The 15539-nt window shown below is 38.7% G+C and overlaps 1 protein-coding gene across 2 annotated transcripts in view; it reads left to right on the forward strand.

Annotated features, from left to right (window-relative positions):
- The window catches only part of UBE3D (ubiquitin protein ligase E3D), a 187856-nt gene that overhangs the window by 4387 nt on the left and 167930 nt on the right, over nucleotides 1–15539 (forward strand). Inside the window, exons 2-3 of one of the 2 annotated variants that reach the window (XM_026454541.2) lie at nucleotides 3324–3520; nucleotides 7095–7185. In XM_026454541.2, the coding sequence (XP_026310326.1) occupies nucleotides 3324–3520; nucleotides 7095–7185 (288 nt within the window). The remainder of the gene's footprint in view (nucleotides 1–3323; nucleotides 3521–7094; nucleotides 7186–15539) is intronic. The other variant, XM_026454542.1, reaches the window with a different exon arrangement.

A 15539-nucleotide genomic window follows, 5' to 3' on the forward strand; every position in this document is an offset into this window, starting at 1 on the left:
CTTAAAGTAGGACATTCTCCTAAAGAACCGTCATCCAACACTCACAATTGGGAAATATGTTGCTAACATCTTACATCATTCATGTTTTGCCAGTTGCCTACATAATATCCCTAAAAACAGAAGAATCCAGTTCAGAATAATGCATTGCATTTCACTGTCGTGCTTCTTCTGTCTGTTTCAATCTAGAAGAGTTCCTCATTTTCCATTGACTTTCATGGTCCTGACACTTTGCAAGATGATAGTACAATCATTTTGTAGAATATCCTTCCATTCGGATTTGTCTTATGTTTCTTCAAGACAAGATTCAGATTTTGCATCTTTGGCAGGAATATAACAGAAGTGACGCTTCCTGTTAGGTGGCACATGATTTTGTTTTGTTCCATCAAATTGGTTATGTTAACTTTGAGCACTTAAGTAAAAGTGTCTGCCAGGCTTCTCTTCCTTAAAGTCACTCTTTTTCTCTTCATAATCAATAATTGGAGAGGTATTCTGAAATTATGTAAATACCGTGTTCCTCATCAGAGTTTCATTTTATTCAATTATGTGTATCGGTAAGGACACATGATTCTTACTGTGGGTTACTCAGTGGGTTTTATTTTTTATTTTATTCAATGGGCTACTTTTTTGCTCATATTATACCAGACATGGCCAAGGAAGTCCTTTCTGGATGGTTTCTGCGTCTTTTTTGATATGTCCCTGTCATTCTTTGATTTCTTCATGTTCTAGCAACATGTTCCAGGTTTATTTCATTCTTTCCCTGTTACAGCGCTGGATGTAGTCATTTTACTAAGGAACTTTGTTTTTGGTTTGTTTGTTTCATTTTTTAAAGCAGAAAATGGCCTTTACAAACCAAGATCTGGGCACTAAGTGTACTTATCACTATTGAATGTTGCTTCTCTCAGAACTAGGGTATGTGTGTATGACTTACATATGATGTTTATGTATGGTTGTGCCTACATACATATGTACATACATGCATTTACAGCTATCTATAATACTGTATCTATTTGTAAACATTGACTTCACACAGGTATTTCTACAGGTATTCTGCCCCACCACCATAGGATCCATTCTAGTTTCCTGCCTTTCTCTTTTTGTAACTCCATTCTCCCACAGTAAGAATCATGGCCCTCGTTATCCTAGTGGCGTTTGTCTATTTGGTCAGTCTCCTTCTATGTAATTAATAGTCTGCTGGCATCCTTTGCCACCTCCCCCTCTGCTCATTGTTGACACTCTCCTCACCTGCTTGGACCCTGTTATGGACTGAATGTTTGTGTCCCCTCAAAATGTACATGTTGAAGCCCTAACCCCCGAAATGATGGTGTTAGGAGATGGGGCTTTAGGAGGTAGTTAGATTTAGATGAGGTCTTGAGGGTGGGCCCCCCCGATGAGATTAGTGTCCTTATATGGAGAGGAAGAGGCACCGAACTTCCTTTCTCTGCCATGTCTGTTGTTTAAGCCACCCATCTATGGTATTATGTTATAGCAGCTGAGCTAAGACAGGCTCTGAAACCCCATCCTGAGCTGGCCTCACCTCCTGTTCAGATTTCCTCCTCACCTGTCTTGGGATCTCACACCCCTGCTGAGTGGTCCTCCTCGTGGATGCCCTCCACAGCCTGCTTGGTTTCTCATATCCATGCTGGGCCACTGTGTCACCACCCTTGCACTGATGCTTCCCTTGCTTGGCCCTATAAAGTGACTAGTTTTTGGGACTGGGAAGATATGTGATAAACCAGAGATGGGGTGGCAATGGAGACTTAGGAATCCAGTGGTAACCCTTGCAGCACTTGGAAGTGTCAAGTCTACACAGTCTAGTTTGAAAGTCATTGAAGCAGCAAACGGACATTGTGTTATTTTTAGAGCAGTGGTCAGAGAACTATGGCCCATTGGCCAAATCCTACCTGCAGCCTGTTTTGGTACAGCCTGTGAGCTAAGATTTGGATTTTTCTTCTTTATCTTTTTTACTCTTAGACAGGCTCTTGATCTGTTGCCCAGGCTGGCATGCAGTGGCATGATCATGGCTCACTACAGTCTCCTGGGCTCAGGTGATCCTCCCCATCTCAGCCTCCTGAGTGGCTAGGACTACAGGTGTGTGCCACTATACCCAGCTAATTTTGAAATTTTTTTTGTAGAGCCAGAGTCTTGCTATGTTGCCCAGGCTGGTCTCAAACTTATGGCTCAAACCATCCTCTCACCTTGGCCTCCCAAAGTGCTAGGATTAGAGGAGTGAGCCACCTCGACCTGCTGATTTTACATTTTTTAAGGTTGTTTTCTAAAAAATAAAAATTAGAATATGTATTCTACTTTGAGACCATACATGGCTCATAAAGCCTAAAATATTTACTATCTGGTCTTTCACAGAAAAAAAGTTGCTGATGCTTGTTTTAGAGGATCATTATTGCTTAAACACCATTTCTTGAAATTGGACTTTTGACTCGGATTTGAAGCTGTTGTCACTGCAAAAAACTCAGGTGCTTAATATTCTGTATTGCTAATTAAGTGCAGATCCATATGCTTTGAAAAGGAACTAGCCAGAAAGTAGCTGTAAGATTTTCTAAGGCAGATTTCTGAGGCCTCACCAAGATTCACGCCTGAACACATCGTCTGCCCTGTGTACTCAGATGACACTCAAGCAAATGACTTGTTCTCTGCACTTAGTTGACACCATGTGGATGGCCTGCTGTCTGCACTTAAGGAGGAGCCATGGTACTTTGTACCTCTGTTGCAATGCTAAGCCTATTGCAGTTTCAGAGGAGGGTCATTTCCATACATGCCTTTATCCCCTCTATACATTTGACATCTGGGGGCTTTTGACAGGGACTGTGTTTTACTCTTTATTGCCTATACTGAGTAATTTTTGTTTACTGTGAATTGTATTAGTAAGTCCTTTCACACCTGATATTCATATATCACTATATTGTTTTCTTCATTAATTCTTTTTCTTAAAATTGACAAATTTTTCTCTTGTATCTTTGCTTCACTGAATCTTGGTCTCTTTATTAAAATCTTGTATTTGAAATAACAGTACTTTGCTCTGATTTACTATAAAACATTATTTTAGTGCTCTTCTCAGAAGGAACAACCAAAAGTCTGTCCCAGAACTTGCATATTATGGTGACGGTGAAGGGCGCTCTCTGACCAGATCTAAATCTAGTGTAGGTTGCTTTCCTTTATGATCTGCTTGCTGCTGTTTCTCTGGGAGAGTGACTTTAGAGCCTCTATTGAAGAGGAACAAAGAGATCCTTGGCCATATTTGTTTCTTTTTTATCATGTGGTTTTCATTATGAGAAATAATTTGTTTGGGTTTTGTTTTTAATTACCAGAGAACCGAAAGAAGGAGGTATGCCCATGGATATTTCCATAATGCCATCTTCACTCCAGATGAAAACCCCTGAAGGCTGCACAGAAATCCAGCTTCCAGCAGAGGTCAGGCTTGTACCTTCCTCTTGCCGTGGGCTACAGTTTGTTACTGGAGATGGACTGCACCTGCGGCTGCAGGCGCAAGCAGAATTAGGCACAAGTGAGTAATATTAGCACTTCTGCTTCTGTATTTACCTTTTAGTTATGAACCAAAGGTGATTTTTCCTTTGATAAGTTGAACTTTTCCCAGGTGAAGGGGTTGAGAAGCTCTAGGGTCTTTGTCAGCCTTGCCAGTTATTGGCTGTATGCAACTGAACATGTTACTTAACCTTTATGAGGCTTCCTCCCTCCCTCCCTTCTTTCTTTTCCACCCACAGCAAAATTGAGCAGAAAGTGTAGAGATTTCCCATTTACCCACTGCCTTGTTTCTTTAATTGTAAAATTTTCTGGCTCACAGATGGGAAGATTAAATCAGATGGCAATTGTATAAGACCTGACTGATTTTAAAGCATTACATGGAAATTTATTCATTCAGCAAATATTTTGTTTGTGCTATGTGCTAGGCATCAATCTAGGTGCTGGTGATACAGAAGTGAACAAGATAGGGGAGGTGTCTGCTCTCATGGAGCTTACATTCTAATTGGTGGGAGCAGATAATAAGCAAACAATTTAAATATTAAGAAAAGTGTTCTGATAATATAAAACAGAATAATGGGATAGGGAGTGACTAGGGTTGCCTGAAGGATGATCAGTGAAGGCCACTGTGAGGAGGTGATGGTTGACCTGAGTCCTGAATAAGGAAATCCTATCCATGTGGTGACAGTTCCAAATAGAGAAAACAGTACACAAAGGATTCTGCAGTTGAGTTTGATACTTAATTTGATTTTGATTTTTACTATGCCTGTTATATTTACAACATTTTGTAACTGGTATAATGATTTGGTAATGCAGTAGAAAATTTGCTTTTTCTAAGACCTCGGGGTTATTTATTGAATAAAATTATTGGCTCATTACATCTATTACAATAGATGTACTATGTGCTTTGGGGGATTAAAATTATGTCAAAGGGGGAAACAGGCGATAAAAGACTTATATGATGTTTATTACCAGAGAAAGATTGTAATTCTTTCAGTTGCACACTGACACTTCACTGCTGCCTCATCTGTAATAAACCTTTCATCTGAGCAGTGTGGATCCTGGAGATGGGGTCAGCAGGAGTGTTTGGAAGAGCCATTTAGAAAATGTTGAGTATTCCCCTGAGTCTCTATTGTGGGCTTTTGTGAGGAAAGAGAAGATAGAGAGGGTTTCATTTCTTTTTTGCTGGAGAGCAATGTTTGCTCAAGTCCTGGGTTAGTGAATAACTAGTTTGAGTTGGACAGGGTTGGTTTTAGGAACAAGGGGTAGGGAAAAGAGATGGATGTCATGGCATTTAAATATTATAGGATGAATACTAGGAATGACTGTTGGAATAACCATAGCAAGAAGGTTAGGGTCACCAAGCTGGGAAGTAGACTCCCTGAGTACCCTTAATAATGGGCAGAGAAAGTGTTGTTTTAGGGAAGAGGCCATGGGAGGCTGGATGTTGTGTTGTCATCACCTTCTCCTTCACAACAGTTACCTCTTTTACAAGAGTAACCACAGCAGGAATTTTGTGTTGGATCCTGAGATTTGGGAAAGACAAGCATGAAAGCCACAGTGGAGTGTTTTCTGGGGCTGTGATGTTAGAGATGGAGGAATAGAGACCACCAGGGACATAGTATTGGGTTTTTGCCCATCCATATTCTGTATTCTGTAACTGAATATACAAATATCAAAACTGGAATTATTTTTAAAAATTTAAATCCAGAAACATTGTTTAAACTATAGGACAAAATAAATTGACTGCTATGTGCTGATTTGCATACTGTTTGTGTTCATTGGTCTCCTATTTCTTTACACTTTTAATATATTTTGCTCAAATGTCTGAAAAGGAAAACTACCAAAGGCCTGTTCCATAGTGCATGAAAGAGTATGCAAAACAGATTCCTCAGCACTTAATTGCCTGAGTGCTTTCCATATAATAGATGGTGTATAAATATTTGCGGAATGAATAAATATGAATAGATGTGTACTGGTGTGAACTTGAATCAAACTGTTCTGTAGGAAGTGACTTGAAAGTTTTAGCATTCAGTTTGTGTTTCAGGGTTTTTAAAAAGATGACTTTTCAATGCTAAGAACACCCTTTTAAGGACAACTATAGCAAACATCATACTGGTATACTGCTATTTTGAGTGTCAGACTGTGACCCTCAATGTGGAACTAGCTACAGTAGGATCTATTAGAGCACACGCATGAGATTGATCCCCCGCAGCAACACTCTCCCAGAATTCCTCTATATCAGAAGCTCTGAGTTTTAAACCCGACCCAGTGCGTCGTGCTGGGTGACCAGCAGAGGGTAGTGTTTCACTGAAAATTTGTTTGCGGGTCTGGAAAGAATATTTTGGATTCCTAGGTCTCCTTTTAACCTGCTCAAAGTTAAAGAATAATACTCTTAATTTCACCTTAGTGCTACAGGGATTTCTGACCACCCCTTACAAACTGTTAAGATTTTTAATTGCCAAGGCATAAACCTTCTAGCATCAGTTTTTTAAATCTTAAAATATATACAGAAAAACACAAACTAAGTCCATATTGCTTGATTCTGATGGATATGAGCTCATTTGTTTAATTAGATTTTTACAGACATATTTTAGTTGTTTCTTTTAAATGAAAGTTTCCTTATTTCATAAAAGAAATAATGGAAACTAAGGGAACGTGCTGCCTTATGCTGCTCTTACCATAGCGTGAGAAATATACATTTTTTCCCCACAGCTTTCAGTGTTTTACCATAGCTTTCATTAGAAATTGACTTTTGCTCTGGAATAATTGGACTCTTTTTGGAGCCATTCCATTCACAGGGAGGTGTCCAATAAACATTAGTTTGAGATCTTTGTTTGTTCATTTGGTAATATGCTAGATTGGACATAAACCTTGTTTAAATAAAATTAAACTCAAATTTGGCTGGGCATGGTGACTCACGCCTGTAATCCCAGCACTTTGGGAGGCCAAGGCAGGTGGATTACGAGGTCAGGAATTCAAGACCAGACTGGCCAAGATGGTGAAACCCCGTCTCTACTAAAAATACAAAAATTAGCCAGGTGTGGTGTCGGGCACCTGTAATCCCAGCTAATCAGGAGGCTGAGGCAGAGAATTGCTTGAACCCAGGAGGTGGAGATTGCAGTGAGCCAAAAGCGTGCCACTGCACTCCAGCCTGGGTGCCTCAACAACAACAACAAAAAATTAAACTCAAATTTAAGAACTCTATTTGTTTACACTGATGAAACACTATTGTGAGACATAGCAGAGGAAAGCTGAGAATGTTGGAGAGCTGTGTAGTTAGCTTGATGAGAAGGAAATAGTTCTTTTTCACTCATCCTTAATGTTGGTATTTATAGAACGAGAGAATTAACAAATGCTACATGTGTAATCTAGGGGAGCACCTAGCTCTGGAACACTTAGCAAAATCTGTTGTTTTCAAAAATACTTCACAATATTTGCTCTGCTTGAGTCATCAGATAGTATTAATTAAATGTGTACTTTTGGGTGGATCATAAACTGTTTATGGATGGTAATTTATTGTGGCTATTGAACTGTTTAAGTATGATAATATATTTGTTTCAATCTCTAAGATTAGCTATTTCATTGACTTCCTTTAGAACTGATTTCAATGTTTAATCAAAGCTCGCAAGCCCAAGAATGTTGCACATTTTATTGCCAATCCTGTGGTGAAGTCATAATAAAAGACAGGTAAGGAATATATTTAACACTGATTAATTCCATGCCTGGCAATGGTTATCTCTTTTTCTATCAGAATTTTTCAAGAAATTGCCAATGGAGTAGTATATGGCCTTAAAGTGAGAGCCAGCTTAATATCACTTTGAACAAAATCAGCCACAAAACTTGCTAGCAATCAGAGTGATTAGCTCTTAGGGACGTAAAGGGGAGCACTAGGATGCTGGTTTTGAGAGAGGAGAGCTTATCTCGGCTGAAAACCTGTGCTGATCACTGAAGCACCTCCCTCCTGAAAAGAAACATGGGACCTGTCACATGTTTCATCCAACACGATGCTGAGTGACATTTTCCACATTCAGTAATTTTTTCCACATAACAGAAGCTTTTGCACAAAAACTTTTTATTTGAACTATTTTTATCAGTGCCTTTCTAAATCCATTTCCTATTTCTCCTGCTTATTAAAACAGAGCATACAGAGCACAAATTAACCTTTTCTCAATGATTAGGTTAATTTTATCATTTATTCTTGCCATGTGCTGCAATTGCCCTGTTGAGATGGGAAGGACTCTTTGCTGGTTTCTTTGTTGTTGTTGTTGTTTTTGGCGTTTTTTTTGCATTCCCAAAGGCTTTTTAATTTCTTTTTTTTTCTTTTTTTGTCTTCTTTCGTCCTCATGTCAGCCTTCTTGTTTCTTGGGCACAAACCCTTCCCCCTAAAGCTTCAGCCATGAGTCATTCATAGGCTGGAGAGACAGATTAAATCCTAATTATTGTTAATAATATTTAAAGAATTTAGAGTTTTTTATTAGATGGGTTTCCTGAGCCAGGTTCCTAAGACTTGTAAGTAAGTGAATCCTTCCTATCTGAAACCTGCTTCTCTTCCGGTGTTCCTTATTTCAGTAATGCTGTACTTCTGCCTGTCCTCAAGGTAGAAACCTGGTGTAGACAGAAGTTCCTCCCTCTGGAGGCAGGGGAGTCCAAGCTTTCAGATTCCCCGAGCTATACTGGAAGATGAAGAACTGTCTTGGGCAACACATAAAATACACTAACATTAACAATAACTGATGAGCTTTAAAAAAATTGCCAAAAAAATCTCATGTCTTAAGAAAGTTTGCATAGTTGTGTTGGGCCACATTCAAAGCCTTTGGGCCATATGCTCTAACGTGGATCAGCTTGCTCTAAGGGGCTCCCGCCATAAATGGTCAATTGCCAAGTTCTTTTGTTACTTTCTTCATAGCATGTCTTACGTAAATCCACTTTCCTCCACCCCAGTGCCTCTACCTTAGTTGAGGCCACTGTCTTCTCACCTAATTACACTTGTTGCACCAGCGCCTCATCCATTGAGCCTCCCTGTAGTTTTGTCCTCTCGTCTGATCTATTTTAGCACAACTAAGTAATTGTTCTCAAATGCATCGGGCTCTACTGGTCAGACCCCTCCATGACCCCCCATTTCTCCAGTATAAATTCCAGAAACATGCTACAATGGAGCTTTATGAGTTTACCTCTATTTACCTCTCCACCCTCACATTTTATATCTCTCCCAACCTATTCCCCTATTCCTCCTCCCCCAAAAAACATGCCATTATTGACTGGTGTTCTGTACGTATCTCTGGTGATCAGTGTGCAGCCCCACAGTCTTTTCATGATTTTTTTCATCCTGGGGCCTTATGAAAGTGACTTCCTTTCCTGGAGGAATGCACCCCACACCCCGTCTTCCCCTGGTTGGCTCCTACCTGAACTTCAGAATTCAGTTGACAGGACAGGTACTGTCATGAGCCTTCTCTCAACCCTGGGTTGGTTTAGGTGCTCCTCTAAGGTTTATTTGCCTGTCTTCACAACTAAACTGTAGGCTTTCAGAATGCAGATAATCTTGTGCCCTGTATCCTTTATCCGTACTCTTTTGAGAGTGCAGTACGGTGTAGTCCCTTCTAAGTCTGTCTAGTAGTACAGACTCAGAAGCCAGAGTAACTAGGTTTGCACCTGACATTTACTAGCTGTGTGACTCTGGGCAAGTTACTTAAGCAGTCTGTGCCTCAATTCTTTTATTGCAAAAATGTGGCTAACAGTAGGACATATCTCATAGGGTTGCTAGGAGAATTGAGTGAGTTTAAGTGTTTATGACAGTGCCTGGCATGTGGCAACGTGGCAAGCATTCCGTATGTATTAGCTACTGCAATAATTACTGTTCTTATCATCATCATCCCTGTCCGCAGCATCAGGCACTGTCCCTCGTAAATAGTGTGCTCTCAATCAATTTTTGCTGGGTTGAATTGAATAAACGTTGACATGTTTGTTTTGGCCTTCTACCAACCTCTCTTGCTTGCTTCCTGATTTCTGGCAGTGTCCCAGGTAGATGAGATGGCACAGAGTTATTCTGGCATAAGTGAGAGGTTACAAATGGAGGATCCTCAGAGTAACTGTCTTGAGTAAGAAATGAGGTGACTTTAAATTTGCAGAGAGGGAACCTCATCTTTGCTTGGATTACTTAAGGGTTGAAGTTACTGCATGTACTTGGTGACAGGCCCACTTTATCCTGAAAGATTCAGGGGATCTGTTTACACTGTAGTTGAACCAAGAGTGTTTTCCTGCTCTCAGTCTATTTTAGGCTTTGGTTGAATTCTCAGATGAAGTTTCTGAAACATTCATTCCTAGACAACAATGGGGATTCCTAGAAGTTACAGTTGGAACATGTTAAATCAGTGTAACATTATTTCTGGGTGCTGCTTGCAGTAAAGAATATGCTGGCTCATTATTGGCAGTTATTTGTGTTTCATTGGAACAGGATGATAATATGAAAAATCTTGTATCTGTTGCCCCCATTTTTTCTGTTCAGGAACTGTATCTTCTGTGTCAGTCCCTTTTACAGTGATGGAACTGAGAACTAAAAGGGCAGCACTCACTCTCCCTAACCTTGACCATCGTCTGGCCCTGGAGGCAGGAGCAGGAGAATGGGACCTGGGTTTGAAATCCAGCTTCATGACTTAGTAGCTGGGAAGTTGTGTTTGTACTACCTCAGCTTCTTCTAATACAGCCTTCTAATAAGGCCTATTTTCCAAACTTGTCAAGAGAGTTAAAGGATGTAACATATGTAATAGCTAATGCTCAACAAGGTCTTTTAAATTGGTTTTATAGATTTCCTACACTCTTTTCCAAATTGTTCTTATTAGCAAACTAGCAAATTATCTAGTTTAGTGTTTCAAACCTTTTTGTTTCAAGACTGTGATTCACATACTCTGCATGTGCCAAGGAAATGAATTCCCTTTCTCTTTTTCTCGCTGAGAAACAGTGGACTTGACTTAGCCTTTGCCTCATTTAAGCAAGTCTTACCCAAAAACCTTTTCATGTCACACCTGTGTGCCTGGCATATGCATGCCTCTTCCGTAATGCAGAGAAATCCTTAGTAAATGACTCAAGGCTTTGCTTACCTTTAACTCTTAGGTAGCTTGCCCTTTGACTGAGTTGTATGGATAAAGATGCTTCCTTAAGTATGTGCACATAGATTTCATGTTGACCATTAATGTCAAACCCAGTGTTGTTCTTATTTCTCCCTCAGTTATGTTTTATGTGAGTGGTAAGGACAACTTTGTGCTCGTTAAATAGAAAACAAGACCAAAGGTTTTCAAAAGAGCATGTATGTGCCAAAAATCAAGTAACTGTAAACATATTTCCCAGGAAGGTACCTTGGAATATGTTGATTTATCTGTATTGGGAGCACCTCTATAGGAGCAGTGGAACAGAGTTAAGATCTGCTTACTGGCTAGTCTTATTATCTGGGAACATGTTACATTAATTTCCTGGGCTCCAGTTTCCTCACCTGTAAAATGAGGACGTTGGATTAGATAAACCTGTTAGAGTGCTATGAAACATGAAAATTCCCTGATCAATGAACCTCATTTGTATTTGCGGTTTCATGTACTTTGTGATTCATGATTATTTCGTAGTATGGGACTAATGCTTATTCTTTTTTTTTTTTTTTTTAAATAAAAAAGGTTCTTGTCAACTTAATTGTAGAAATAAGATGTAGAGGACAGTTTAAACAGTAAGACTCATTAATGGCTTTTAAATACTTACTAGCACCAGGGCACATGATACCTGCTAATTACAGCAGCACCTAATTTTAAGGTCACTTGTTCTTAGCTGTTTATTGTGGTTATTCAAAACCAAATAATGCCTCATTTCTTTATAATTAAATTCTCCAATTTACATTTTACCAGATTAACAGTTTTTCTGTAAAATGTGTGTGAATGTATGTAATTTTTGATTATGCTCTTGTTAAGATTAACAGGCCAATATCCAGCAACAATAATGAAATGTATTTTGTTGTGAATAGTTTCAGAAACAGCCAAATAGTCCTTGTGTTTGGAATTTATATATTCTAGAAATGAATTCATCTCATACATGAATGAAATCAGTTGGCCAAACTTTCAAACTCAAGCCTTTTGATTTTCAGATGATTTGAAACAGAGTGGCTCTCCTGAGGTATCTGGATGTTTTGCCCTGTTCTCCCTGCACTGGCAGGGTAGTGCTAGGTGTCAGCCTAGATCTCATGAGGGCATTGACACCCTGGAGGAAAACCAGCAAGATGGGATCTTTGGAAACATGAGATGTCAGGATATCCAACCACTTGATTGAGCCACTTGGCAGACCAGCTACAATTGTAACCTGAAAATAACTACTCCCAAGAATATAATCACGTTTCTACAAAGAGGTTAAAAAAGAGTACAGTCACCAACTGCACTATTGGTAACACTGTACAAACTTTTGGAATAAAATTATACTTTTATGGCTCTAATCATACTATGTATGTAATAGTATTAAAGTGCTAAGCTAGTTTTATAGGATTTGTGGCCTGCCAGTCGGAGAATGTCACCTGAATTTATCTAATTCCAGCAGCCATATTTTGAGCTTTAGATAGTTGATGTTATTAATATTCTTAATGTCCGCTTGGTTATAATCCAATCTGTAAAAGCTGTTATTACCATTGTTATTATCACTGATTAATGTTTCATTTTAAAGCTAAGGAGCATAATTTTATTTTCTTATGTATGTTTCTTTATTTTCACATTCTTCATTTTTCTTTACCTCTATTAAAGTTAAGGGGCATACATTTTCTTGTGTATATGTTTAAGTATTAAACATCGATATCATTTGTATATTTTGTTTCCTAAAAGTCTGTGCTCATGGTACATTAAAAATAACTAGGAAATTTTAATTTATTGTGAAGTTGTGTTGCTGTTCATTATAGAATCTTAAGCTGAGAGAAAATTCAGGAAATCATTTCACTGTTTTTTTGAGCTCCGCCAGGATTCTACCTAAAAACTAACCTTGAAAAAGATGGTATCTATTTTATTTTGAAAGTTCTCTTGGGAAGTAGATCATATCAAAGTCTATTTTTCAGGGTTTTAGATAAATATGCTTTCAGTAAAGCAGTGATTAAAATCTTTTGTTCTGAAATGTTTTATGTTTTCTTCAAAACATCAAAAAAAATTTTTCTGCTTTAAAAACTCTTTCTTCTTTGCAATGACTTAAAGATTAGGCACTTTCTTGCTCCTGGTGTCTTATGTAGATGGTTATAGGATATATTAAAGCTTTTATTCACATGATAATGTAGTCACATTAAGTTTAAAATATCATATTTTGTGTTAATGTGAGTTGTCTCCCAGATCTCTGTAAATCTTGGGGCAATTTTATTTCCCTGATCATGTAGGCGATTTTGCCATTGTTGTCTCTTGCACTGTATTGAGGGTTTGTTTATTGGCACTACATGCAATATGTCAGGAGACAAAAGATCTTAATGATGGAGAAAGTCCAGGAGCCTATTTAGGCCTAACTCCTTCCCACTCTAAACAGGCAATTTATTTGCCCTTTTCTTCTTCCGCTTCTTCTTGGTAAAATTCAAATCTGACCTGTTATTCCGCTTAAAATTCTGTAATGCTTCCTACACACCTGAGGTACCAAGTCCCTACCCCTTAGCATGGCCTGGAACACCCCACACAGTTTGCCACCATCCTACCTGCCCAAGTCTCCTCTATGGTTGTTCTGCATTGCCAGGGCAGGGAATATATTCTAAGGAAAAAGTTTGGTTTTGGAGGCAGGAAGACCTGGACTAAGAACCTGCCATTACTGATCACCTCTGATTCTGTGAACTTATGCAGATTACTTAACATTTCTGAGCCTCACTTTCCTCCTCCGTATAGGAAAATGATATTTCTTGTCTTACAAAGTTGTTGCAAGCATTAAATGAAATAAGGTGTGTTTAGTGCCCACCAAGGGTCTTCTTAAGTTACCTAAACATGTGGACTCACAAGGCTACCACAGTCCACATTCTTTGCCAGCTAGCCAGCAGGGCAGCATCAAGAATTCCTCTCAGCAGGGGCTCTGCATGTTTGCACAAGTGACAGCTCACATACCTTTCTGGGGCCTGTTGTCTGCCCACACGGCGTAGTTCCAGGTACAAAGCATAAGCTCCACATCAGGGAGGAACGGGAGCTGCCCTGGCTCAGAAGAAGGCCTTCTGCCTTAAGCAGCCAGTATTTTTCTTGTAACAATTCTTGATACAGTTTGTAGGGTTCCCAAGAAGAGACTGCATTCAGGGAAAGCCAAAGTATCCTATCAGACATCTACAGCTCATTCATATTTCTTCCTGGTTCAGATGCAGTTTACCAACCAAGGATCATTTTTACCGTAAGCAGTGTTGCCTAGCAATATAGTCGATGCCTAAGATCTTACCTGGTTTCCAGGGAAACAGAGCTAGGTGGCTAACCAAAGGTCAGATTCTCAAGCAGCAAGGGAAAAGATTTGTTAACCCCTGAATTCCAGTGTGCAACAGATACAACCAGTGTGAAATGCTTCACACATTTTAGTTATCAAAATACACTAGTTCATTTCTTCAACAAACATTTAAGAGCTCATGCTATACGTTAGAAGCAACATAAGACAGCAAAATACAGTGTCAAAGTAAACATATATGGCATCTACCTTCATATTGTTTCTTCCATGATGCCCTTAATTCCTTTCATTGCCTGGAGAACTACTATTTATCCTTCAAAGGCCAGCTCAGATATTACCTCTTCTCTGAAGTCTATGTACAGTCTGTTCCCATAGTGCTTTGTGTATATTGCCCTGAATTCATTGATTGGTCTTGGGGATCCATGAATCCCCTGAAGTAATACGCAGATTTTGTGTGCTTGTAGAAATGTATGTTTGAGGAAAGAGGCTAACACTTTTCTTAAATATTCAAAGGGATCTGTACTGCTCCCCCTGGCGCCACACACGCCCCCACCCACTGCAAGAGTTTAGAACCATTACTCTGTTACGAGCATTTATAACATGTGCTTTTGTTATTTGTTTATAGGTCCATATTTCTTACTAGAACATGAGTACCTTAAGAGAGATGACTGTATATGTTCATATTTTGTGCCAGTAGAATGCCTTATTCATGGTAGACTTATAGGAAGTGTATGTTGAAAGAATCACTTCTCACTATGCTTAACAGGCTCAGCACCTTGATGATACCAATGGTGCAGTGTATACTAATTTCAAAGGAAAAGTTCTTCCTTATGTTAAACTAAAATCAGCCTTTCTTGTTTCTAGCTTTGTCCTCTGCAGTTATAAATTGTGTACCCTCCTCTGAATTGTAATTGCCCTTTTATGTGACTCGGTTGATTGGGGAAATCAAAGGGAAATAAGGGGAATTGTTTAAAAAAAAAAGTAGCATTCACATCTTAAATATTTTAACTTATAACATCTGAATGTACATTAATGTACTAGTGTTTGTGTTTTGTTAGAAGGAGGAACTTAGCAGATATCACCTTAACCAAGTTATCAAGATTAGCATCACTAAGTTGTGTTGATGTGATATACTCTCTGCTATGATATGATGAGAAGGGTACGTTTCACTTCTGTGAGATTCTTTCCCCAAATCCATACCACCAGCCTAATCTTGAGACGATATTAGACAAACTCAGATTGAAGAATATTCTGTAAAATACATGATCTTTTCAAAAATCTCAAGTTTCTGAAAAGTAAGGAAATATTGAGAAACTATTACAGACCAGACGAGACTAGGGAGACATGATGACTAAATGCAAAGTATTATCATGAATTAGATCTTGGGGGAAAAAAAGGATTTTAGTGGAAAAACATGTGAAATTCTAAGTGTGTAGTTTTGACAAATCTACCATAGTATCATAAAATAGTAACTTTAAGGCCAACTGGGTGAAGTGTATATGGGAACTAATATATTACCTTTGTAAGTTTTCTGTAAATCTGAAATTATTCCAAAATGAAAAGTTTATTAAAATATAGTAGTAGAAATTATAGAAGAAAGTTGTTAGGTGATTTGACAGTTAAGACATGTAAACCAAAATAAA

Source organism: Piliocolobus tephrosceles, chromosome 5 (assembly GCF_002776525.5).
Source record: "Piliocolobus tephrosceles isolate RC106 chromosome 5, ASM277652v3, whole genome shotgun sequence".
Lineage (NCBI taxonomy): Eukaryota > Metazoa > Chordata > Mammalia > Primates > Cercopithecidae > Piliocolobus > Piliocolobus tephrosceles.